Source organism: Capronia coronata (genome assembly GCF_000585585.1).
Source record: "Capronia coronata CBS 617.96 chromosome Unknown acBCG-supercont1.6, whole genome shotgun sequence".
NCBI lineage: Eukaryota > Fungi > Ascomycota > Eurotiomycetes > Chaetothyriales > Herpotrichiellaceae > Capronia > Capronia coronata.
Window position 1 is genome coordinate 2303103 of NW_006912898.1, and position 25541 is coordinate 2328643.

General features: G+C 52.6%; 8 protein-coding genes across 8 annotated transcripts in view; 2 read left to right on the forward strand and 6 right to left on the reverse strand.

Annotated features, from left to right (window-relative positions):
• Positions 1-215: 215 nt before the first annotated feature.
• Positions 216-3013, reverse strand: A1O1_07490 (uncharacterized protein; the record flags this gene model as incomplete). Its single annotated transcript, XM_007728358.1, has 4 exons — positions 216-1135; positions 1738-2059; positions 2438-2763; positions 2908-3013. The coding sequence occupies 4 exons, from the start codon at positions 3011-3013 to the stop codon at positions 216-218; spliced, it is 1674 nt and encodes a 557-aa protein (XP_007726548.1).
• A 1306-nt stretch (positions 3014-4319) lies between these two features.
• Positions 4320-9502, reverse strand: A1O1_07491 (adenosinetriphosphatase; the record flags this gene model as incomplete). The annotated part of the gene is made up of 4 exons (XM_007728359.1): positions 4320-4504; positions 4561-8443; positions 8504-8956; positions 9008-9502. The coding sequence occupies 4 exons, from the start codon at positions 9500-9502 to the stop codon at positions 4320-4322; spliced, it is 5016 nt and encodes a 1671-aa protein (XP_007726549.1).
• A 1153-nt stretch (positions 9503-10655) lies between these two features.
• Positions 10656-11399, forward strand: A1O1_07492 (peptidyl-prolyl cis-trans isomerase pin4; the record flags this gene model as incomplete). Its single annotated transcript, XM_007728360.1, has 4 exons — positions 10656-10811; positions 10884-10986; positions 11077-11172; positions 11341-11399. The coding sequence occupies 4 exons, from the start codon at positions 10656-10658 to the stop codon at positions 11397-11399; spliced, it is 414 nt and encodes a 137-aa protein (XP_007726550.1).
• Positions 11400-11423: 24 nt separating this feature from the next.
• A1O1_07493 (uncharacterized protein) lies at positions 11424-12584 on the reverse strand (the record flags this gene model as incomplete). The annotated part of the gene is made up of 1 exon (XM_007728361.1): positions 11424-12584. One exon carries the CDS (start codon positions 12582-12584, stop codon positions 11424-11426), a length of 1161 nt encoding a protein of 386 aa, XP_007726551.1.
• A 2823-nt stretch (positions 12585-15407) lies between these two features.
• On the forward strand, positions 15408-15776 carry A1O1_07494 (uncharacterized protein). Its single transcript, XM_007728362.1, has one exon. It carries the CDS (start codon positions 15484-15486, stop codon positions 15673-15675), a length of 192 nt encoding a protein of 63 aa, XP_007726552.1. The 5' UTR covers positions 15408-15483; the 3' UTR covers positions 15676-15776.
• A 1691-nt stretch (positions 15777-17467) lies between these two features.
• On the reverse strand, positions 17468-19052 carry A1O1_07495 (uncharacterized protein; the record flags this gene model as incomplete). Its single annotated transcript, XM_007728363.1, has 3 exons — positions 17468-18328; positions 18387-18844; positions 18902-19052. 3 exons carry the CDS (start codon positions 19050-19052, stop codon positions 17468-17470), a joined length of 1470 nt encoding a protein of 489 aa, XP_007726553.1.
• A 3717-nt stretch (positions 19053-22769) lies between these two features.
• On the reverse strand, positions 22770-23939 carry A1O1_07496 (uncharacterized protein; the record flags this gene model as incomplete). Its single annotated transcript, XM_007728364.1, has 1 exon — positions 22770-23939. One exon carries the CDS (start codon positions 23937-23939, stop codon positions 22770-22772), a length of 1170 nt encoding a protein of 389 aa, XP_007726554.1.
• Positions 23940-24914: 975 nt separating this feature from the next.
• A1O1_07497 (uncharacterized protein) overlaps positions 24915-25541 on the reverse strand; it is a gene marked incomplete at both ends in the record, with an annotated part of 2214 nt that continues 1587 nt past the window's right edge. Inside the window, one exon of the mRNA XM_007728365.1 lies at positions 24915-25415. Coding sequence (XP_007726555.1) covers positions 24915-25415 — 501 coding nt within the window. The remainder of the gene's footprint in view (positions 25416-25541) is intronic.

Consider the following 25541-nt stretch of genomic DNA (forward strand, 5'->3'; position numbering starts at 1 on the left):
CAGTGTGATGAGCGCTGAAAAGATGGGAGCAGAAGAACATGATCGAGGTGTAACACCGCCGTACATTATTGTACAGTATTAGTCTGAATACAATGGGCAAACAGTCTCAAGATAGTTAAATGTATGAATGTCTTGAGTCGTGCAGAGATGCATATCCATCTGTCGATCCATCCTTTCGAATCCGCACGGCTCATTTTGAGCTCTGCCTGTTCGGATCAAGCCATCTTGTCAGCATTCTGGGCCGCCTTTTCCTTCGCGGCCGCGCTTCCCGTGCCATCAACGCCCAGCAGTCCATCCTCCTTCTCAAGCACCTCATGACCATTAGTCTCGAGGCCACTGACCATCGTGCCGGCGGTCTTGGGTCCCGTGAAATTCTTCCTCCCATCAAAGACCCAGGTGACGAGGCTGATCAAACCGATGATGCCAAACGCGGCACTGCAGTAATTCATGTTATCTGCATCGACAGGCCCCTCCTGGGGGAAGTTGAAGTCGATACCGCCAAAGATCAGAAAAGCCAGTCCGAGGGCGTTGAGCACAGGACTCCACTTGCCCATGTTGTAGGCGCCGGGGATGCGTTTGGCGTGCTCGTATCCGGCGAAGAAGCTCCACAGCCGCGCCAGCAGCGGCATGGCATAGGACAGGTAGAAGCCGAAGGTGGCGATGGAGACGACGGTGCTGAAGCCCTCGTAGCTGGCGTAGTAGATGCTGTTCAGGCCCATCTGGATCACCATGCACAGCAGGATCGAGTAGACGGGCACCTGGGACCGCTTGTTGACTTGTTTCAAGACGCCCGAGAACGGCAGGCCGTGGTCGCGCGCGAACGCCCACAGCGCGCGGCCGCCCTCGGCCATCAGGCTGTTGGAGGCGATCAGCACAATCACCGTGATCAGGCACGACAGCGCCGTCGCCCCGCCGATGCTGCCCGTGCTGTCGTACATGATCTGGATCAGGGGCACACCTGTCGGTGTGTCTGCTGTGGCTTGAATGTCGCCGATGCAGAAAAACGCCGAAATCAGGAATACAAACCCCGTCACCGCTCCGAGCCAGACGGACATAACTATGGCTTGGGGAGCTTGTTTTGCAGGTTCCCTGAGTTCCTCGCTCATGTGAGCCGGCGCATCATAGCACGCCATGCCTACAGACGTGATAGAATCAGCTTGATGAAGTTGTAGAGACAAAAAGGAGGGTTGGAGGGTGGAAGGGAAGAAATGAGGCGTGTTGGGGATTGGGGTGGAGTTGGAGAAAAGCAGTGGATAATAATCGCTGCTGTGCGAATGGGACAGCAGGGCAATGAGTAGTGAAGTGCGAGCGAAGTGGAAGAAGGGTTTGAATGTCTTTGAAGGGTTGAGATGTGGGAGCTTGATGGTGCGATGTCTGGAGGACAGGCTGAGGGAAAAAGGCTCCGGAGGAGTCAAGCAGTGAATGAATGGTGAGTGGGTCTTGTAAGCCCGGGGAGGGTGCCGGAAGAAGTACTGTAGGAGGAGCCAGACGACCGAAACAACGGCATCGCCGAGCATGGAGGTCTTTGCTGTTGGGTTGACAACCCCTAGCTTTGAATCAAAGCGAGGTATGATGGTCCAAAATATGGAGCCAATAGTCATCCCCTGTTCCAGACAATGCCGTCGTTCGATTGTGGGTTCCAGGGATACATTCGAAATCAAAGGAGACGAAAGGTCTTGAGGATGAAAATCCGCAAAGTGACGTGCCTCAAAGGCACATTTCAGCAATTCAACTTACCGAACAGAGTCTGCAATAGACCAATCATGACAGCCATGCCGCCCGACGAGAAACCAGTATCATTCTGGAAATCGGAGAAGACAAAGCTGCCGGACTGCTTGTGGTCGTTGCAGGCGAGGATGGTGATGATGACGACGAAGAAGCTCACAAGGTTCCAGACCACGGCGAACATCGAGATCTGGTTCAGCCAGCGGGAGAGGAAGATGTTGACGAGAGCGGCGCAGATGGCGAGCAGATAAGTGACCAGCACATCGTGCCAACGCTCGATGGTGTAGCCTGGGTTATTGAGATTGGCCATGCCGAGGATGAAATTGGAGCAGATCTTGTAGGGACAGTCAGCACTACATTCTTTTCTTGCTAGACATTGGAACAGAACAGGCTGTGCGAGGAAGTGTCGACTCAACCCAATGAAAGAATGGTGTGAGCAGCGACAAACCAGAATCAGAACTGTTACCGCCTTCCTTCTCTGGACCTTCCCTGGGAACAGGGTGCCACCTGCCACCATGAATCCATGGCGTTTAGACAGATTACATAGCTACTCCTCTTCTCCTGGTTGAGAAGAGAGGGGAGCCACACAATTCATGCAACTACTCTCCCACCTTGACAAGAACGTAAGGTAGGACCGCCCAAGGATGAGCCAGAGGAAGAGTAGATGCAAACACAAACACAAAAGACTGGGAAAGGTCTGGGACATGCTTACAAAATTGTTGACCGCCCCCATAGCAACAATGCCGGTACACATAAACCACCCCGTCACCCAGGCACTGCCACGAGCATACTTCGGCGGAGCGAGGATGGCGACCCAAGAATACTGCCCTCCAGCAGTGGGCCAGGCGGAACACATTTCGGCAAACGAGTAGGCGACGCACAGGGACAGCAGACAGATGCCGACCCACGACCAGACCATGACGGGCGGCCCGCCGGCGGTGATGCCCACGGTCAGCGTGCCGCCCAGGGCGGTCCAGCAGGTGACGATGGAGAAGCTGAAGCCGACCATGCCCAGAAGACCGAAGGAGCGTTTGAGTTCTGTGAAGACAAGATCAGCCAGCTGCGTGAATAAATTGGACCAATGGACACAGGAATGAACATAGAGATGTGGATATTAGGTACTAGTATAGAGATCCGGCTTCGATTCCTTTTTCCACTGCAAGGGATTTCAACATAACATACCCTGTTCATATCCCAATTTGGCCAATTGAGCCTCGTTGCCCAAAGACGCGTCATAGTCCTGGTTGATGGAGCCATGGACCAGCGACGAAAGGCGGCGAGTAGCCATTGTTCTGTTCTGTTTGTTCTGTTTGTTCAACTGGTTGCCAGCGTCCAGCAGGGCCAGTGAGTGGTGTGTATGTATGTGAGAAGACGTCGATAGATGAGTCGAGTATAGTGGAGAAGAGTCGAGTAGAGGGGAAGGAATCCTGATCCGAAAGGAGAATGAGAATGATATCGTGATGGCCAAGGAGGGTGAGCCAAAGACTGATAGATGGATAGATAGATAGAAGGATGTATATATGTAGTATGTATATCACTGCACCCTCATAAGATAACTGTCAGCGAGATGGCCCGGATACTAGTAGAAGCAGACGAATGAGTAAATCTCCGGGCGCTTTGACTAGTACTTGTATATTTCCCCTGCCAACATATAATATATAGAAAGCAGAAGGTAAGGAGCACATATCACTCACCTTAAATCGTGGTACTTAGCGGACTAATCCATCAAGAAAGGAGCTCGAGCCCAACCACAGCCCAACGCAGCCGCCGTCTCTCATGGTACGATGGCCGTCGTCGTGCTCATGGTGGTGAGGTAACCCCGGGGCAAAAGATAGCAGCTACCAAAGAACTGGATCCGACGAAAACAAGCTGGACCGGCCGATGCTTATCTCTGCCATGTTGGCCACATCATTGGATGAGTCGAGTGGCCAGGAGTGTCATTTGTATTACTAGTACCGGGAGAAACACGGATTGCCAGTGGAGGCGACCGGGGGTGATTTGATGGTGGATGGTTGATGGGTTGAGATGAAGGAGAGAGTGATAGAGAGGGAAATGGAGGTGGAGGTGGAAATTGAGGTGGAAATGGAGATGGGAGCCGGAGATGGCCGGGGACCCGCCCGCGATAACCGATAACAGACGCCGTTACTCACTAATTCGCCCTTTCTTATCTTATCTCCCGGACTTGACCACCGGCCTCCTAATCCCGCATCCCCACACAACCACCATTCAAGATACAGACTCAAAGTCACCAGTATCAGTAATAGTAATTAACCTCATGTATTGGTGTCTCTCCCCTCTAATACTGTTTGTCTTGCTCGTTCTCGTCTCCGACAAGATGACTATGACCAGCTGGATGATTGCACTGTCTTCCATGCAATATTGACCCATGCCAGCCAGCGCCGCGTTCATGTCGCCCGCCATCATTTTCCCCCCAACGCCTCGTCTGCACTGAACACAAATGAAATACCACGCCGGGCTGCTTGATCGTACATTCACCCCCCTGAGGTCTTCGGACACCGGGATGCTGGTGGAGGATGCTGGTGGGATTCGATGACTTTTCAATCCCCAACCGCCGTCGCTTCGCCTCCTCCATCCTACATACCACCCATGCCTAGATCTCCTTCGGCGTCCACAATCGCCAATCGTTGTTTGGCCGTCTTGGCCTTCTTGCTCACGCCTTTGCCGCCGCGCGCTCGCGACGACGACGGGCTCTCCACCGTGCTGACCGGCGTGGCCGCTCCGGACGGTTTGGCCGATGCATCTTCGAAATGTCCTTCACCTACAACCAAAATGTCAGTTCATCTTCATCGACAGAGCAGTCCCTGTCAATCTCACCTTCATGATACATGTCGTCCAGGCTCATCTCCCCTTTTCTCTTTCGGCTGGCCGCAGCTTGAGCCTTTTTGCTCTTCTTCTTCGTGCTCTCCTCTTCCTTCGGTTTGTCGGCGATTTCTTTCTCCTTTTGTTCGATGAGGGCGGCTTGATCGTCGTCCGCAAGCCACATCGCAATGTCCTTGGTACGGTTCTCCCGTCGGTCGCGAGTGTTGAAGTCCACTCCGGCACCATCTCCGCCCGTGATGACCACCCGCTGTACCTCTTCTTTCTGCATCGCTCGTTTCCGGATCCGTTCTTCAATCGTACCGCGAGTGATGAGACGATACACCGTCACTTGTTTGGTCTGGCCCAGTCGGTGGGCGCGGTCCATGGCTTGCGAGTCGATGGTCGGGTTCCAGTCCGAATCGTAGAAGATGACGGTGTCGGCAGAAGTCAAGTTGATCCCCAACCCACCAGCACGCGTGGAAAGCAAGAAGATGAAAATCTCCGGTCGGGTCTGGAAGTCATGCACCGTGTCCCGACGGTCTTCCAACTTGGTGCTTCCATCCAACCGACAGTACTTGTAGTTGCGGTAGGTCAGATATTCCTCCATCAAGTCGATCATGCGAGTCATCTGGAAGTACAACAACACCCGATGCCCGCCGTTCTTCAGCTCCCGGAGGAGTTGATCCAACTTGGCCAGCTTGCCAGAGTCGGTGACGAATCGGCGCATCGAAGGAATCGAAATGTGGGTATACCGCGCCTTCTGAGACTCGGGCTTGGGCAACATGTCGGAGAGAGGGAAGTTCTCCGGCTCAACGTCCTTCTCGAGCAGTTTCTCTTCCAGCGACTCTTCGAGTGGGAACAGACAAGCTCGCACATCCCCATTGAACATGGTCAGCTGCCGCTCCGTGAGCGACGACTGGTCAAAAGCGCTGATCTCGATCGGCGGAGCGGATGCCTTGGGACGAGCTGCCGGTTCCAGGACGGAATAGCCTTGGTCCGCAAGATATTCTCGGGAGATGTTGCACAATTTGCCCAGGTTCGAGTTCGCATCGAGTTCCGCCAGCGCCGGTCGAGGACTGTTGTCGACAATGTTGAACATGGCATGTACTGGCGGCTCGGCGTCCGAATCCTCGTAGACAGGCAGGACCCGGCGATGATGCTTCTTCAACTTCATGGCACGCTCAAAGGTCCCCGTCTCTCCAATGGCAGATGCCTCGCCCACCGAAGTGTCGACAAAGCGGAGGAATGAAAAGGCATCGTCATGCTCCATGGACGATTTGATATTGTCGGCAGTCCAAATCCTCATCAAGCCACTCATCTTGTCCGCTCTGAAGCCGGCGCGCCGGAAGCCCGCCTGGGGATTGCTCGGGCCTGCAATGTCAAGTCGGCCTACATCGTTGCACAACACTCGTGGCAAGTCATACTTGATCGGATTTCGGACGGAATAGGCCAACTGCACGAAATAACCCTCACGAAGGAAGGACGCGGTCTCGGCAAAGGTCGACATGGAGAAGGGTGAGGCCGTGTCCGCTCGTTCAAAGAGATCGGGATGATTGCAGACCTTGCGGAATTGCATGACCAGGTTCATCAACGTCGCCGTGTCCTGGTCGTCACCCAACGTGGCCTTCTCAATCAGGTCCATGACGCTGATCTTACTGCGAAGGTTGGCATAGTAGGCACGCTGCCGGTACGTGAGGTCGCAGAACACGTCTTTCTCCACCTTGTCGCCCAGTTCCTTCTGCACATTGGACTTGATACGACGTAACATGAACGGTTTGAGGATCATGTGCAGCCGCTTGAGTTGATCTTGGTTGAGCTTGGTGTTGCTCTGCGCATGGCTTTCAATGTCCTTGGAGAACCAATCGCTGAACTCGTCATGCGAGTCGAACAGCGTGGGCATGATGAAATGCAACAACGCCCACAACTCTTGCATGTTGTTCTGGATCGGTGTGCCAGTGAGCAACAGACGGTTGCGACACTGAAATCCGAGCAGTGTCTTCCATCGTGAACTGCTCGACGACTTGATAGCTTGAGCCTCGTCCAGAATCATGTACTGCCATCTGATCTTCTGGAAGTACTGGGCATCCTGCACCACCAGTTGATAGGAAGTGACCAGAACATGGAATTCAGAGTCCTTGTTGTAGGTGACGTGCTTACGATCCCAGAACTTCCGCAACGTCTTTCGATCCTTTGCATTGCCCCAGTAAGGGAGCACCTTAATGGCCGGCACGAATCTGGTAATTTCTTGTTCCCAATTGTGCAAGGTTGAGGCTGGTGCAATGACCAGGAAGGGACCCCAAATGTTGTGCTGTTCTGCAAGATATCCCATGACCGAGATGGATTGCACCGTCTTGCCGAGACCCATTTCGTCGGCGAGAATGCCGTTGATACCTTGTTCATAGAGGTTGACCAGCCAATTGAGGCCTTTGAGCTGATATCCCTTGAGCTGGGCCTGCAGCATTTTGGGTTGAGCGACTTGAACATCTCCAGCCATGGTCGGGTTTTGGAAATTCATTTCGTCCGAATCGAAGGCCGCCATCGGGTCTTCGCCGTTGAAGTTTCTCGCCTTGTCCTGTGCATCTTGCAAGGCGCTGGCTGCATTGGCCGCGGCTGCTTTCCGCAACTCCGAGTCATCATCGGCATCAAAGTCGAGATCCTCAAAGTGCGTGACCTTGTGGTTGCCATGCTCATCGGACAGTGCCACATCATCCATGCCCCGGTCTCGATCAGCATCGGCAGGCCGCTCCCTCTCACCTGGGGTGGCCACGTCAGGGTCGTCGGTGGCTCTCTCCACCTCATCAGTCTTGATCTTGCGGCCGATGAAATGGGAGTAGAGCTCGGTTTGCGAAATGAGAAAGTTAAGCTTCCGCTTCTGTCTGTTGGCTTCTCGGTCTGCTTCGGCCTTCTTGGCGTCCTCGATCTCCTTTCGTTCCGCCATGCGTCGAAGATCACGCTCCTCTCGCTCATTGCGCTTCCAGAAAGACATCATCTCACGCATGACTCGTTTCGCTCGAGCTTGAGTATCTTTCATGCTCTTGTTGGTCCGTTCTTGCCATTTTCGAGCTTGTTTGCTGGCGAGGATGGCCGTCTTCCGCAGATTCTCTTGTCGTATGCTGAGCGACATTTGCTTGAGCTTGTACACCTTCGGGATGTCCTTCCTCGCGAGATCTCGCCAAATTTGCTCATAGATTTGATTGTAGCCTTTGGACTCGTAGTTGACCGTATGCGCAGCCGCAGCAGCAGCCGCTGCAGCGGCGGCAGCGGCGGCGGCGGCCTCTTCTTTCTGCTGTGCCTTCTTTGCTTTGGCGCTGGGCTCTTTCTTTGTCTCCTCCTTGGGAGCAATCTGGACGAGAGCATCTCGTTCCATGGCAGCGTAAGCAGCCTCGGCAGCATCTTTCTCTGCTTGCTTCTTCTCCTTGGACTTCTTCAGACGAGCCGAAGGACCGCCCTCTCTCTTGGTGCGTTTCTTCGGCGGCTCGGCAGGCTCGGGCGATCCAATTTGGAAGGAGGATGTAACGCCGCCCTCGTAATTGGGAGCTGGCGCGGAGACCTCCATATCTTCTTGCACGGGAACACCCTCGAGAAGTTCGGCGGTTTGTCTGATCCGTGCTTGGGACCTCTCTGCCTGTTTCAGGTATTTCTGCGCCTCTTCTTGATCTTCCGCTTCTCTTGCGCGTTGCTCGAGTTCCTTCAACTTCTGGGTCTCGTTCTGAATTTGTTGTTCGCGGCGGCGCTTTCTCTGCATGTCCTTTTTGCGCTCTTTTTCGGTCTGAATGTCTTTGTCTGCAATCTCCTTCGCAGCGATCGGCTCGAACCGCTCACGGTAGCGCTGTGCAGCACTGGTTGCATGGGTTTCGAAGGATTTGATGAAGGACTCGAGAACGAACTCTCTGCGGCGCTGCAGTGTGGGGTTAGCGCGACGAACACACGGGTGCGGTAGAACAGATGCTTCACTCACCTTACGCTTGCGCAGTTCGCCTTCGGCAATATCGGCAGCTCTCTTCCTACTTCTCTGCTTGAAACGTTCCTTTTCTGCATAGAATACACCATCTTCTGCGTCGCTGAGAGGGCCTTCCTCAATCATTGCAAGAGCTTTCAAGATCTTCTCCGCCTCACCTTCCGTGGGGATTTTGCGTGGATTTGAGGGTGCAATCTGCTTGCGCTGCACGTGCACCACTTCCGTCTTGGGCTGCACTTTCGTCTCTCCGTTAGTGAGAGAGCGGGCAGAATCCACGTCTGGCAATTTAGGCACTGTTGGCACCTCAGTCAAGGGTTTGCTTTCAGCCACGGGCTTCAACGGCGGTGTTGGCAGCCGTGGTGGCTTGACGTCTGCAACTCTTGTCGAGGGTTCATTGCTTGAAGGACCCAAGATGCTTGCGAAGGACATGGGATTGCTCGCTCGATCAGGCTTCTGAGGAACCAAGTCAGCAAGTGCTTGGGCTGCATGAAAGTGGCGGCTTACATCTTTGGACTGAGGGCGTGACTCCATGGCGCTGTTCTCGGCCGCTCTGCCGTTGGACAGACTATGTTGCTCGCGCGTTGGGGATTGCAAAGCTGACGGCGACGGGCCTGATGGGTGAGCATGTGTCGGGGTGCCATCATATTGGGACATCATGTTTGACTGAGGAACAAGACGACCGGAATATGTTCTCTGCAACGGGTATGATGGGCTGGATGCCAATGGAGGGTATTGAGATCCTGGACCCATCGACGGAGGCGGCAAAGCGTTCGGGGCAGGTAAGGGTGATGCCAGCGTTGGCGGTCGATTGTGATGTGGGCTTTGTACCAGAGATGCTGGAGGGAATGGAGGCGGGGTCTGGATGAGGTGTTGAGGAGGTAATTGGAATGGCTCATGACCAACTTGGAAGAAGGGGCGATTTGGATGTGTTGGCGAGTAAGGCGGATATTGGTTCGACTGCGTGGGCGATCGAGCCGTGAAGGGCGTTGATCCCGACATTGTTGGTATTGTCGCGATGGTTGCTCTTTGATCTTCTCCTGCCTTTGGCCCTTGCTTGGGACTGTTGATCTCTGACCTTCAGGTCTGGTATCAGAATTTTATCTTAGCCCTTTGTCGCAGTCCCCATAGCCTTGATTGTGGTATTGTAATATTGTGTCAAGCAGACAAGATAATTTTTTGAGTGCGGTCAAAAGAACCGCAACGAAGATCGTGGTGGGATGATTATGAGGTCTTGTCTTGTGGTCCGCTCTTTCTAACTTTCACGATAGGTTGCCTGGTACGGTCAAGTCAGGTGAAGTCGTGTCACCGTGGTTGACCGTTCAAGGGGCTGGCGACATTGTCCACTTAGGCGGTGGTGATAGATTGTCGCGTAGGAACAGAGGACGATTGTGGTGGTGGTGATGGTAGGATGGAGGGATGGGTGAGGGAGTGATGAAGTTGAAGATAGGTGGCGTCGCAGGTAGACATGATCAGTCACAGTTGGTGCATCACAGCCCAAGCTCGTCTGCCGGATGTCTGGATCATCTCAAAACGCGACGATTCCGGCGTTAAAGTCCACACCTGGCAGAACATCGAAGTGAATGCAGGTCACGTGTTAAGGTTCGATATACGCGATTTCTATATGGAGTGTTTTATCTGGACGGTGGGCATTGCCAGCGAAGATGTTTCTGCCTGTATCTGGTCTGCTTTTGATGCATATTTGATGGTCCCGAGCCCTGTCTGATGGTGGTGTGAAAACGCTGCTTGCAGTTACGGGCTTGACGGGCGACTTCTGCTGGCTGATGATCCACACGGCGTTCTGCCAGTCACTTGTTCCTTCGCCCAAAGTTTTGAGACGCCCCGAAAAGCTGCGCTGCCCGCAACCGCAACCGTCCTCAGCTGCTTCTGCCCTGCATGCCCCGCCAAGACAAGAAATGTACTATTAGAGAGCGCTAATAACCACAGCGGGAGGGCTATGCCATATCCGGTAATAGATAGCATGTGTTAAGGCAGCTAGTTACCTCTTATACTCTATTGCCTTCCTCAGATGGCTTTTCGTGCAGACCATTTTACTATCTTTCAGTGAATACACAGGCGTCGCTTCGGCCACCTTACTACCTGGGCAGCAATTGATATCTAGATCTGTGCAGGCAAGACCGAGATAGCTGCCTCAATGGCGCCCAAAAACAAGGAGGCAGGGAAAGGCGATAAGGCCAAAGCCGGCTCTGGAGGGGGAAAAGGCAAAGGAAAGGGGAAAGAGGAGGATGGGTCAACCGGGGGAAGTGGTAAGCTGAAGGCGGCTCAGTCAATTAATGTCAGACACATCCTGGTACGTGGATTTCCAGTTGATCAGTCCTTTTGCTCGTCGAATGTTGCTCAGTTAATAACTCTCTGTGTGCAGTGCGAGAAGCACTCTAAGAAAGAAGAGGCGCTGGCCAAATTGCGTGCTGGAGCAAAGTTTGATGACGTGGCGAGGGAATTTTCAGAGGACAAGGCCAGACAAGGTACTAGACCGATTCATCTGTCCATCAGCACCCGCCCACTCCGAATCCGCCAGACAACTTGAAGCTGACTGAGCTGTGATGATTGTTTAGGCGGAGCCCTGGGCTGGAAGGTCCGGGGAAGTTTACATGGAGACTTTGAGAAAGTCGCCTACGAACTGGAACCAAGCACAACAGCCAATCCCAAATGTGAGTTTCCCATCTCATTGTCACTAGGACCGTCAGCAGGATCTACCTATACAAAAGAACCAGACTCGAAATGAGCGATCCAACACTTTTAAGCCGCCAAAGCTGACAATCCCATGTCGAATCGGTGAAATGACCGTAATGCAAACCCCTCGCTAACCGAGTGGACAGATGCTGAAGTGAAAACGAGTCATGGCTATCATATCATCATGGTCGAAGGAAGGAAATGAATGCTCCTGACTGACAACGGGAGCTCAGTGAATGAGTGGGCTGGCCACGGTGACATCTGCAAGTACATCCAAGGCAAGGTGGTCAAAATGGTGCTTTCTCTTTCGCGGAGACCCAGTGACAGGCAGGACCACGACATTCACTGCAGGTTCTTTGCCGGAGTCCGCCTTGGATGGAGTGCGACTGAACTTGGTAACCCCCGGATCAGAGTTCGCATAGCCGGGCGGACTTGGTTGATCTTGGGGAGGCAAGGCGCCGGTGCTATGGAGAGCGACCTGCGCTTGATCAGATTTTGCCTTCTGACCGAGGCGTTCTGCAAGATCGAGGTTCAGAAATCCGCTTGACCTTGGCTCTTCTTGTGCTGGGGACAGGTGCTGAGACGTGCTGAGGGAAGTCGGACGTGGCAATTCGACCAGGTTCAGGATACCGCTAGAGCGAGCTTCTTCTGCCTCGGGAGGAGCTGGAGCGTGCCCATTCGGCGATAGGGCTCTCGAGGAAGGGGTGTGGATGGATTTTTCGTCCACACTCGAAGACACTCGTCTCATGGTGTCGGGTGAAGAGTGGCCGTTCTGTGTCGGCCCCTCCGGAACATGGTTGGCGCCCAGTCGTCTTCTCTTGGAACGCACGCCCTCCAATTCCTCTAGCCGTTTCTCCATCGACCAAGCAGCGTCATCAACCGCGACCACACGGTCTCTCAAGCGGACCTGTTCATCGTAGTTGCTTCCGACCCTGTTCTCAATTTCATGAAGCCTCCTAAGCATCTCCTTCTCGCCTTGGTAAAAGGGGGCCAGAGCCTCGCGCAAGATGCGAACCTCCCTCTCCCACATCTGTCGTTCTCTTTGAAGAGCAGTTTCCCTGTTTCCACGTTCACTCTGGATAGTTTCCTCCAAACGCTTGATTTTGTCACTTAGTTTCTCCAAAATGGCATTGAGGGCAGGTTTCTTGTCATTGATAGTGTCATGGACATGGTAGCATGCTTGGTGGCCGCATTCACAAATATTTCCGGGAGCGCCACGATTGTGGTGGAAGGACTGGCAGGAACATTGTTGATTCGGTGCCGAAGGGTGCAGAAGGAGATACCGGCATTCGCCGGTCGGTTGAGGGCGCGCATTTTCGGAGGTCAGGCGGAGAGGGCGATGCTCGTGAGCAAAAGTGGCGGGAAGCGACAACGAGTTGGAGCCAAACATCGAGGCCACGATGAGGTACAAACACCCTCAAATACGACTCCCGTTTGGAAATATGAGAAGATGCCGGCGATGCATGAAAGATGCTCTTTAGATGGTGTCGAGAAGAGGCCTCTCCTCCTTGATGGAGCGGAGGCTATACACCAAATATGGTGTTTCCTGATGTATGCCAAACTGTACGGATATGATGTTTGATGCGAGCCGTCAGACTTCCGTTATCGCTGGCTCTCTGCCTGTGACAGGTCAAGTTACGGTGAGTGCGGGCACGCACGCAGCTTTGTCGAGATAGATTGCTACCACGGCGCAAAGCTCTTTCGCAAAGAACTCCAGCTGAACGTGTACCACAAGTAAATACTCATCGTAGCTGGATCAGGTCATAGAGGTAGGGCGAAAAGAGAGTCTCGAGGCAAGAGCCTGGCGACAGCGCTGGTCGAAGAAGTATCGGTGGCCCAGAAATAGGTTATCAGGGTCGGTGGATATCGATTGATGGAGAGCGAGGAGGGTTCGTTATCTGCGCAAAGTCTCGGTTCTAACGAGGACTTATGCCGGCAAGACAGTGTCAGGGAGACATGTGCCGGGGAGCGCAAAGGCAGATGGACCTCTTGGAGAGGTGACAGCTCGAATCAGAATGAGGAGGACAATCGGCGGAAAAGGATGTGCAGGAGGAGAGACATGGATCGGAAGAATGGCCAGGACTGTCCTAGAGGGCTAGCTTCCAACGCTGCCCGACATGGCGGACTGCTTCCTGGATGAGTTGGGAGGTTGTTGATAAGGCTAGTGAGGCTGCGTCGCAATGCGGACCGGAAGAACGTGGGATCCCGTCGACCAGGTTGTCAGAAGGAAACTCAATGCCCACCCCACTTGACTTGGGAGTCAGAGGCCGATTGTTCTGGAGGATTTCTGGTTGTACAGAGCCTGTAGAACTTGAAGCATGAGAGTTGTTCGAGAAAGCGGCGGGGATGGCAGTGTGCTCGGTGGCAGGTAGGAGACACAACTGGGACGAGATGCGTGGGAGGGAAGACGTGTACGGTGTATCTGAGATACTGAGGTGGCACAAGTGGTAGTCAGATACGATGACGATGCGCAGTCACACCGCAGCTTCGCCTTTGTGCTACCATCACCATCATCATCACCAGGTGTCGGGTAGTACAACAAATCCCCCAGATATGAAAGGGATGCAGGCGCCAGTGGGGATCGTCTACTATGGTGGTTCCCAACAACCGCAGCGTAGGTACCGTATAACCCCATATCTGCCGGGTTCCTGCCCAGTGTCCACTACCCCCCTGGTGAGTATCCTGCTACTAGTACCTTAGAAGAGTGCCTAGGTACTACCTACCTAGAGAAGTACCCCGTCAGTAGCCTACAGGCCCTGTAGTTTTCCTGTATGTCGGTATCGAGCATCTTTATCTAGTGCGACCTGGATGGCCGCTAATAACGAGGGATGCACCCTACTGTGCCAGTTGTGTCAAGATACTAGTACATGTAGGCAACCAAATTGGTGACCATACAGTATCTGCAGAATATCAATCATGGTCCGGTGGCCACAAGCATCCATGGTCGTTTTCATCCACATGACACCTCTTCTTCGAACTTGATTCCCTCAACGAAGCATGGGGGTTGTGCACCGTGGTGGGAAATGGGTTGGGGGTCGATTACGTTGACTTATAGGACTTGGGGGAGGCAGTGCAGTGCCATGCAGTGGGAGGAGCTGGGCTCCTTAGGCTCCTTAGGCTAAGGTACAAGGGCATTTTAGGCATAATTTTATTCAAGTTCAAGTTCTGCAGACTGCCATCTGGAGTGTGGAGGAAGAGAGGAGCCCGGGGGTTTGTTTAGGTCCTTGGCCCCGGGCTGATCACGACCCGGGAGACCCGGGAGCTGCCTTTTAATGGGACTGATGGGATTGATGGGACTGTCCCCGTACTACTACTAGTATCTCACCCATGTCAGTTCAGAATGAATAATGAATAATATCTCGTACTAGTAATCCATCGACAGGCCACGCGCAAATCCCGGAGGATGCCACGATATCCATTGCACCCTAATTGACCTTCCTTCACTTGATTCCAAGGTTCTTTTCCGACATGCCTGTTACGTACTATCCACTGCTTTTATTCGTTGATATCTATACAGTTCGCCCATAAGACCGATGGATATCCCATACCTTATTATTGTTCGCTTTGTATCTTCATCAATGCTCATCTACATGCTCAATGAGTAACTTGGAATTGCGCGTGCCGTCTTCGGGGAAAGTGCATCTGACCACTCATGCACCGCACCGCACCGCACTATCATTTGCTCACGTGCCATGCATGACATAATCACGGTGAGCATCCCCGGATCCTCGGCTTCGACTGCGTCAATATTTGGCCACTGCTTGCGTGGCTGAGGCCTGCCCTGTGTGAGAGAAGCTTCTACACAGTACTGTGTACTACGTAGGTGCTCTGTAGGTACTTGCGGTCCTTGTGGTACTAATCGCCAAAATATTGCTCTTCTGCAGAGGTGGACGCTCTTCTCCTTCTTCAACTCACTGCATAGAATACCACAGCGCTGCGCTTTTCCTATCGATATCGACGACGATCAAACACCAACACCACTTACTGCCACCGCGTCACACTCTAAATTAAGATCAAACAAGACAAAGAAAGATTCAGCCTCGTCCTCACAACCCCGCAAGGCTCCCCAATCCCTGCACCCTGCACCTGAATCAGCCGACGTAAGGCCACGAACATCTTGCTACCACCGCCTTACCTACCATACCCTGTACCCGTAGGTGCGATTCCTTCAGGGGTTGACACGATCCCCCAACTCTGAGATACCCCAAAGGCGATGGCCGACGACAACAACAATAAATACCAACCTCCGCCAGGGCCGCCGCCGTCGTACCCTCCACAAGTCCACCACGATGCCGGCCCTTACTATCCACCGAACGGAACCAACGACCAGAACCGCGGGCCCAACAATGGCTACTACCAACCGCCTCCGCCGCAGGGCTGGGGACCAGGCAGTCCAGGAGGCCCCTGGCCTCCGCAGGGCCAACAGCCGTACGGACCGCCCCAGCCGGGCATGTATTACCAACAGCCGCCTCCGCCGGTAGTATACTATGAAGACAGAAGAAATGTTGACCCTGCCGCCGAAGGATGCTGCGCTGCGCTAATGGCTTCGCTGGCGTGCTGTTGTTGTTTGGACATGTTGTTGTGGTAATCCGAATTTTGAAGGGGACTGGGACATTGCAATGCATTGCCAAACAGGAATAGGTGGCGGCGCATACTGCAGTACAGCACAGCACACTGGGGAGTTTGTTTTTTGGGATTTGTTTACGTGCCGTGCCTGCGGATGCATGCATGCATGCATGATACGGTATGTGCACACGAAGGACTTGTCGAAAGACGATCTGAGATTCCATCGTCAGTTCGAAGACCTCCTTCTTTCCGAGCGGGTTCTCGGTCTGGCTGAGCCAGTTTCGATGTGCCCAGTACAGTACAAACATGATACCTTTGGGATGAGTACAGTACTTATTTCAGAGATTGAGTGGCGTTCCCTCCCCAACATCATCTTTCCCGATATTGTTTTCCGACATTCAATGTTAATAGCCAATTCAATATCAACCCGAGGACTCTTTTTCTGCAACACTGTGACTCTTCTCGTCTCAAAGCCTTCAATGTCTTGCCCTCTTTGCTCGTCACTCTGGGATTTCGCTGGCACGGCCTGACTCAGACGCCAATGGTCACACGCTTTGGCTGCCGGAGTTCGTTGGCCACCGGAGTTCACGGTTGACTCAAAAAGCCTGGGTGAGTCAAAGTGTCCAGTCGCAATGGATCAAAATCGTAGGCTTGGGTCTTTCTGCGACCGAACTTTCCACGCATCGCTTTTTGGCAATATCCTGGTATTGCTTCACGAAGGGCTTGGACAGACAAGAGTTTCTGTTCGCTCACCAAGAGCCAAGTACGTACCAGAGCTTCGAAACGGGAACAAGACAAGAGGCAGCATTGTCAAACACCAGCGACTGCTGCGCCCTGAACACCAAGCCCTTTCCGACCTTCTCTCCAAAAGTCTCGAAAGTTCAGTTCAGCACTTGGACGCCCTGGTTGAACAATACACACGGATACACCCTCGCAGGATCATCTATCTGCAATGTCAAAAAGCCCAGCAGCGCCAATCCTCCACAGTCAGGGTCATACCTCGGTCCTGCTCCTGCCTTTTCTCTTCCTTCTACTTCTATTGCATCTGCCAGACTTCGCCTTCGGCTCTCCAGTCGCCGTCACCGCAGGAAACCTGACAATGACAATAATATCCCCGGCCATGCGATCCCGATCCCGCGCCACACCCGCCGACCCCACTGCCCTCTGCTCGTTTCACAGTTGGAACAACAACCCTGAGTTCTGTATGTTCACTTGCAGCATGGCGCTGGCGCTCGTCGGGGTCCAGATGAGCGTCTGGTCGTGTCGGCGTATAGCGAAGAGACGCCGGGCGTGGAGGAGCACGCAATGTGCGAAATGTCGTTGCCAGCTTGGGGTTTGAATCAGGACTCCAGACATGACGGTGTGACGAGTGCAGTGGTTGGTATGGAAAGGTTCGATTCGATCTAGGAGCTTGACTTGCCTCCCGCACTGGCACCTGGCAATCTCGACCTGACGATGCCCATCTACGGGGCGAGGGTGACGAGATATTCTCAACTACACTCCAAACATACAGAGTAGTTTGTCAAAATGCTTTACATTTTAGCATCAGCACTATGATCAGCACTATGGTCCATATGGAACCATCACAGATGGTGCTCGAGTTGGTAGCTCCTGGTAGTACAAGCAGTCGATCTCAGCAGACTGTCCACGTCATTCAGCCATTCCACTAAAACACACCCTTTTCTGTTTCAGCACTGTCTGCATTCCTCACTTCTTCACCACGAGAGCCGCATCCGGATACACCTTTTGTACTTCAGAGGTCATTGTTGGCATGGGGGTTGCGTCTTTTGCAGCGTAGGAGCCAATCGCCGTGGCCAGCGCGAGGCGAGACTCTGGCGCAACAGGCGTCCAATGACCACTTCGGGGCAATATCGTGATCTCACTATCCTTGCCAAGGTAGTCCCCTAATCCATCCAAGCACATTGCTCTCGAACACGCCTGTTCTTGCTCGCCCCAAATGACATAGGTCGGTGCCTTCACGCTTCCCTTGACTAGGTCCGCAAACAAGGGATTCGAGACTGATGACCGTCGGCGGCCGAGAGAGTTTGGTTGCGACGCCGCTTCTTCCAACGAGTACAAGTCTGCAAGAAGTTCAAGGGATTTTGTCCAAGGTCTCCAGGCAGCGCCATCGCGGTAGTAGCCGGTCATATTCCAGAAGGCCTGTTTGGGAGACTTGGCTCGTTCAAGGACAGAGGGCCCGTATGTATCCGCATCTTTGCCATCTGTCCCAAGTAGCGTCGACGTCTTACACTCTTCAGGGCCTGGCCCGAAAGATGCCGCCATGGATTCCTGAACGCGATATTCGGTCGAGCCTCTGCCGTAAGCCAGGCGATGAGCTCCTCGCACAAACGAGTAGTTTCCGGCAACTCCCATGTATTTGACAAAGATTGGTGGTAGGTTGAAGACGAAAATGTAACCCATCAACAATGTCTGCCGCAACAGGGGTCTGAGGGTGTTCAAGGACTTGGAGAGACATCCGAAGTTGCGTCTGGGGGAATGCTTGAATTGCTTGAAGATCTTGGAGGCAGAGTTCAGCAGCCGGTCTTTGTTGGCCAAGGCATGTTCGACCTGTCCAAATACCAAATCAGCTCGATTCCGACAAGGACCAAAAACTGACAGAACTTACGTGTGGAGCGTTAGTCATAGTAAATCGATCTGCTATGCATGGAGCTTCCGACGCAAGGCGAAATCCGAGTGCACAACCCCAATCATGGCCAACAATGAATGTGCGCGCGGAGTCAGGAGCATCGGCGGAAATGTACTTCTCGCGCATGGCAATCACAAACTCCGCAAGAGCTTCCAAAACCTCGGTGTCGTATTTCTTGAAACTGTCACTCCCTCCATATCCTGGCAAATCGACGCAAACTATGGTGGCTTCATTGGACGGTATAGCGGGCTCTTGCATCAAGTGTCTCCACATCATTGAGCTGTCAGGGAAGCCATGCAGAAAGACGATCAAGTTGTCAGAGGAAGGGCCATGTCGGTTGCTGACATAGTGTAGCTGGAGGCCGTTGCGCAGGGTGTAGAAAAAGTGCCTGAAGCCTGGAAATGGTGCTTTGGAAAGATTCCAGAACCGATCTCGAGCTAAAGGGCGAGAATGTCAGCAATCCAGCCCCTCTTACCCATGGTAAATGGACAGACCGATGGCATATTGGAGTTTGTCTTGCTCGGAATCTTTCTTGAAGAAGGTGCCACTTCTCACGAACAAGCCCAGGAACAAGAACCAGTTGAAAAGCCCGAATGCATAGAACGACACGCTTTTGAGAGCTTTGCGGAAGAAGCTCGAAGCCATAGTAGCCGACAGCGAGATTGACGTAGAGAAGAGGAATGTGAGAGGAGGTCAGGTCAGGTCAGGTCAGGTCAGGTCAGGTCAGGTCATCTGAATCGTCAATTGGAGCCCTTGCCTCGTAGGCACGCGAGCTACAATCTGTGAGGGAAGAAGAGATTTCGCCAGGGTGGTCAGTTGTCTCGGCGAGGCGTCACGGATCAGCGTGAGGGCTGAGGTGGACAAGTGGGAGAAGGATAGACTCAAAGGAGTACGGAGCAGTCTGTGATCTGACGGTTCAGTTGGAAAGAGGCATCCACGTGGTGTAGGAGTGATGGTGGTGAACGATCATGGCTGGACGATGAGGGCCTGCGCCGTTGACATTGTAAGCATGATCACCGCTAGCATTGAAGCATTTCTGCAATTACTACTACTAGTAGTATGCCGATCTCCAGCCAAGCATGATTCCAATGTCCATGTTGTACAGCCGTCGCGTGTGGTGTGTTCCAGGTTTCCAGCAACGGGCAGAATATGATTGACAGCTGGAGCGTGTCACAATGCCATGTTGTACACTGCAGTAGTAGTAGTAGTAGTAGTACGTACAGTAGTGGGCGCAGGACTAGCAAGAGATGGGCAGAGAGAGAGAGAGTGTGTGTGGATTGGTGGGGATCTTGTCTCCTCGCATTTCAGGGTCCCTTCCCTTAATTGCAGTCTGACACTACAGAATCCCATACTCAGACAACGAGATGCATTATGCCAATGCGTATACATCCTCGAACAGCCCAAGGTCAAGCTGTTCGTTCTTATCTCCCATCTCACAGTCCCTTCGTTCCAAATGGATGGCAGTTGACAACCATCGCCGATGATCAGATCACCACCGACACCGTTTTCAATTTGTCCTCCTTCGAAGCTCTGGGAATGCCATCCTCCCTGACGATCCCCTCCTCCAATCGAGCCTAATGAGCCGTCTCGCCCCTCAGATGTTGAAGATCTCCAACTGGCAAGATTGACAACAAGGAGAGGTCGACGGGCGGCCTAGAATCACAACCAGATCTTCTGGCCACATGAATGGTCATGGATGAAGAAAGGGCACCTACCACATAATCCTAAATGCTCGTCTCACACCGCCGTTGGGGCTGGGGAAATTCTTGCATTTTTCTTCCTTCTGGCCCGAACCTTTTTCAGAGCATAAGAGCCAGTATCATCAAGAACAAGCCCCAGGTGACCACACAGACCGCCGTCAGAAGCCAGGGGATATTGGCGGATGACACTGCATCCCGTCTCCTGTTGGTGCTGCTGGACACACTATACATCCGTTGGGCCCGGCACATATTGCTCTGATTGACCCTCTTCTTGTATTGTGACCTGGTGGTTGTACCTGAGCTAACCATATCAGCGAGGTATCTAGATTCATGAGGGCCAGTTCTCATACAGAAACTTTTATCAAGGGAAAGTCAAGGCTCTTGTTTTGCGGCTTGCTATTGAGTTTGGAATGAGCACGACGTGTCTGACTGCTTGTTGCAGCTTCTCTTGCAAATCAAGAAGGGACTGGAGAGTCAACCTTGTGGATAACTTCGTTGTCAATTCTTCCTTGTGCGAGATGCCGTCGTCAGGACTTCTGATATTATCCAAGTGTCCCAATTTCTATCGCTTTATGGTCCCCTCAACAAGCTAATGACATCGAAAATGCTCTGTTCCTTCACTCGAATCTCGGGCAGCCGAGATGACTCGCTGCAACTCAGTCAGATCAAGAGCCAGAGTATGTTGTGTGAGTCAACGGCGGATATTGTATCGTCACTTAGCATCCACCCCTGACTTGGTGATCACTGCAGCAAATTCGGACATCCCTTCCACGATATCATTCAGGGAGCCTATCCCTATCTCCAGGCATCTCATTCAAGACATAGGGACCTGTTGCGGGCTCATTCCTATGTTCCAGTGTTTTCTCCGGTCTCCTGAATAACTTTCGCAGCTTTCGTTTGAATAGGGCCAGGTTGTTGTGGAAGATTTGTGGGTTTCTTTTGTACAGATAGAAGTTGATGCAACCGCCAACAACGATGATGCAGACTATGAGCGGCACTCCCCATGTCACGCTCGAGACCATATTTGCCTAGTCAGCAGCCCAGATTCGCAGTCGAGAACGGATGATATGCTCGACTTTCTCGGCGTCTGTACGGGAGGGTCACTCAGTGATGTTGTCGATGATGATATATATGGTGTTAGGTGCTGTGAAAGTCTCTGTTGCTGCATGAGGTTGAGGGGGAAAGCCACAGTATATAAATATACTGTTCAGGCTTGTCACCCGGGCTGTTAAGATGTTGGACTTCAGCACAGCGTCACCCAGAACGCTATCCAGCGGAGTAGCCGGGATGACACCAGTCGCGGACGATGCAATGATTCTGCGCAGCCAGGTCTTCCGAAGCAGAGTGAAGACAAAAGACGAAATTGAGTCAGCAGCTGTTTCAAAGCTATATGGTTGCTCACCATCTCGTTTGTGGCGATGGCGTTCGATCGTTCAGCACCCGAAGAGACCGCAAACACTCTTGCTTGCAGCCCACTTGGCCCGGTCAGATGGAATCAGAAGCCACAACATTGAGAGATGATAAAGTGGTACAACACTGAGATACAAGTAAGTCACCGCAGCCTCGTCGCCAAGCCTTGTGTTTGACCGCGCAGGTGAAGGAAAATACCAGTTGACATATCAAAGTCGCAGAATTCCAGTCAACACTGACCAACCTCGGCCTCTAGACTTACTCCCACTTGCCAAACCACCCCCGAGGTGGGGGAGTGGTATAAGCCCTGCACAACTGGTGTTCATGCCTCATCAGAGAGCGGTTGAACTCGAAAACTAGTGTTCGGAAGAACCCTGCTAAGGATAACATCTGTATAGGCGGTGGTTTCGCTCCCTTGAACCTCAGTAGCCTGATCAGCTATGGGCTTCAAGACAAAGTTTTTTGGCCCGGGTTCAACTGTGGACTTTTTGTGTCTTTTTTGTATCACAGATGCGTGGGATTTTGTTTTGTTTTGTGCGTGTGCGGAATCTGTGGGAGGGTGCCAGAATTGTTCACTGACTATTCACCGCAAAGAATGGCTTGACTGAACATGTCACACGGCTATAGCCAGGCCAGCTTCTTCACCGGGCGGACGTCGTGTCTACAGCACCACACTCTTCTATATCTCGATTACAGGAAGTGAGGAGAGAGTAATCCTCAGCTCATATGCCACTGCTTGAAGAATAGATGGCTCTGCAGCCAGACGGAGCTCACTGTCTGTCTAAGGTGAGAGAACATTGATATCAGCTACTAGGTTTGGTTTCCAGCTGCTCTGCAAAGAAACCCATTGCGATGCCTTCTGCGTTTTGAGCATGTGAGATATCAGGAGAAAGAAACAAAGCCATGGTTCTCAAGTCTCTGTTTATCTCCATGGGATATGCCTCACTATATCTATATGTGAGCACCTAATAGCTGCAGCAGATCTCAGCACCACCAGTCTCAATCATGCCGTATCTGTCCTACAAAGAGACTTTCCCATTCTAAGCACGTTTGCAGCTCATTGACCGTTGTGTCTACCTCTCTCCAGCCCTGTCCAGTCATCGAGTCCATGCCTGTCCAAGCGATCACATATGTCACAAGGGATCTCAGCTCCCTCATCTCAATGTCCACTTCCATTGCTACGAGCATGCCGAGTCTGCTTTTTTGTCTGAGCTCAGAGCCGGGCATTGAACCCTTCTCAGTTGTATGTGCCTCAGGCCTTCAGCCTACCGGCATGCATAGGCATAGGCATCGGCATCGGCATCGGCATTGGCATTCCGGCGCCAGGATTCATGAGGCCTCCAGTTTTCATATTCATGAGAGTCTTGAAGTCGGCACCAGCTTCCATGGCTTTCTCTGCCTTGCTTTTGCGAGGTGTCTTTTGCCCCGCGGACATGGCACTAGCTAGTTCGATGGGGTTGGCCATCTTCATCTGAGCAGCTTGCATCATCGGATTAGCCATCTTCATTCCTGGCATGCCATTCATGGCCATTGCTCCCTTCGCCAGAGCATCAACTCCCTTGGCAGCATCTCTGTCCCATCCATATCGGATGTAGAGATGCCATATAACCGCGACGAGGAAAAACCCCAGGGAGCCGAGAAAGAAGAAAACAGTGTTGTCTGTGACAGCGATATGCTGAGCATCGGCTGTAGCTGGTGCCACGCTACGGACCATGATGCGAGTCTGTTCTGCGAAGGGAGCCATGGTGCTCGTCATGAAGGCCTCATCGGTGGGGATCCGGCTTGTTGTGTCTGGGCGCCCAGGAGTGATCTCTGCGCTTCCTGGATATGGGTCGACGAGAGGGTGATCCCAGATCTTGGTGGCAGAAGTCATGCCTGCAAGCATGCACGACACGAGAACAACAGAGGAGATCCATGCAGCTGAGAAAGATGGCCGGCCGGCCCCCTGCGGCTCGGAGCAGGAGACGGGTGCAATACATGGTTCAAGCTCTGGTCCATCAAGGCTGTTCTGTGCCTGCGGCGGTGGAAGCCCGGTCGGATGTCTAGGCTCGTGGATACCACCGTCCTCGTCTGGTGCCAACTTCGACATACCAGGGACCTCAGTGGCGTGTGTCGTCAACAGGACACCACAAGTCGTTCCACCACTGCCGCCGCCTGGCTTTGGTTTCGGACTTCCACTTGGACCTGCTCCGCCACTGCTGCCACCACTACCACTACCGCTGCCACTGCCACTGCCACTCCCGGTGCCGGTACCGGCAGCATCATCAATTGAAACCGGTTCGAATGCCTTGTCATTCACGCTCGGTTGCACAGCAGTATAAGCCTCCAAGCCGTCTTGATGAGACATGTTGGCGTCGATCTTGTTCAACTCAGGAGCAAAGTCCATGGCGGGCTGAGGTGTCATTTCTCCAGTGGCCGACATGGGAAAGATCCGATATTTGGATATTTGAAGATACTCGAGATGTCCGAGGTTGATTGTGGATAGGTCGAGGTCTGTCTGTATGCCTGTTCGGCAAATTGATATCTTGATAAGATGATATTTCTATCTCAAAAGTTCTTGGATTCGGATATTGATATCGAGGATGGAAAGAAAGAGAGACTATTGAGCGACTCGAGACCCGATATATATATTCTGATTTGTCATTTGTTTGTCCTGTCACTTCCTTCTGGACGTCTTCACACTCCGTTTGTTCATGACCTGGCGTTTGTACGTCTGCAAGTCTTGGCTTCGAGGGGTGTCATGAATGTCAGACACACGCCTGCTATTGAACCGTTGTTTGACTGTCTCGATGTTTGATCTCGAGTCATCATCAAACGTCTGCGTTCAGGCCTGAGCGTTGACTGCTGCGCTAGTCTTCATCAATCCTTTCAAGGAGGCACCGTCTGGTCGAGCTTGTTCGTTCTCCCTCGGTGAGTGATGATGGATCTACTCTGATGAACCTTAGCGATTCCGCTGTATATACCCTCTACACTATGATACGGCATATGGTCACTTTTGGTTACAATTCGCTCTAGCCCGGAATGTCTCGCCCCTGACTCTCAGATTGATATATTTTATGACTCCACGACTAGTTGCATCTCGTTCAATCGATCAGGACGTTGATTGTTCTGTCTGGGCTACGTTGACACGTTTACTCATCGTTCGACAAGATAGGCCAAAGGGCTGTCTGATAGAGACGTACAGGCAGATGGTGAAATGGGGGTATAGAACTGTATATTTTCACTTTCATGCCCATAGCCACATTTTCCAATGGCGTCAAGCAGGACATGCCTCCACACCCTTTCCGTATACAACCAAACAGAAGATGACAATAGAGGAGGAGTCTCCTTCTTGTCGTCCAGCCTTGCCTTCATAGAACAGACTATTATCTTCCCTTCCGTCGCTGTGCCTGTGCCTTCAACTCCCCCCAAACCCAAACACCTCTTCGAAGACCCTCACCTCCCTTCCCTCATCGACATACCTAGCAAGAGCATGTCTCACGTCTCTTGCCAGACTGGGCGGTCCGCAAAGAAACACCGTTAGGGGATCCTGCGCCGCACGCCGTCGGTGGCTGGGGACAGCTGGGATCTTTCGTGGCGCAGTCGAGACGACATTGTCGCTGTCGTTGTCGCCGTTCTCTCCACTCGATGAGTTCGCCAGAGCGATGTCAATGATGGACTCGAGGTCCGGACGGTGACGGAGTCCGTGGACTCTGATCCCAGAATCCTGTTTCGTGACCAGAGCCTTGTCCCGATGCTCCCTCGGGTTCTTGTCATCATCCATATGATCCGTCTTGCCTGCCTCGTCGCGGGTCACGTAGATATCCACATCATTCTTCTGTTCAGCCCGAGCCGTTTCCAAGATGGATATTCCCCATTGCGCCGCAGACAGGGTCTTGACCATCCACACCATCTTGACCTGTCTTCCGTTGCCATTTCCATTTCCATTCCCATTTCCATTTCCATTTCCATTTCCATTTCCATTTCCATTTCCATTTCCATTTCCATTTCCATTTCCATTTCCATTTCCATTTCCATTTCCATT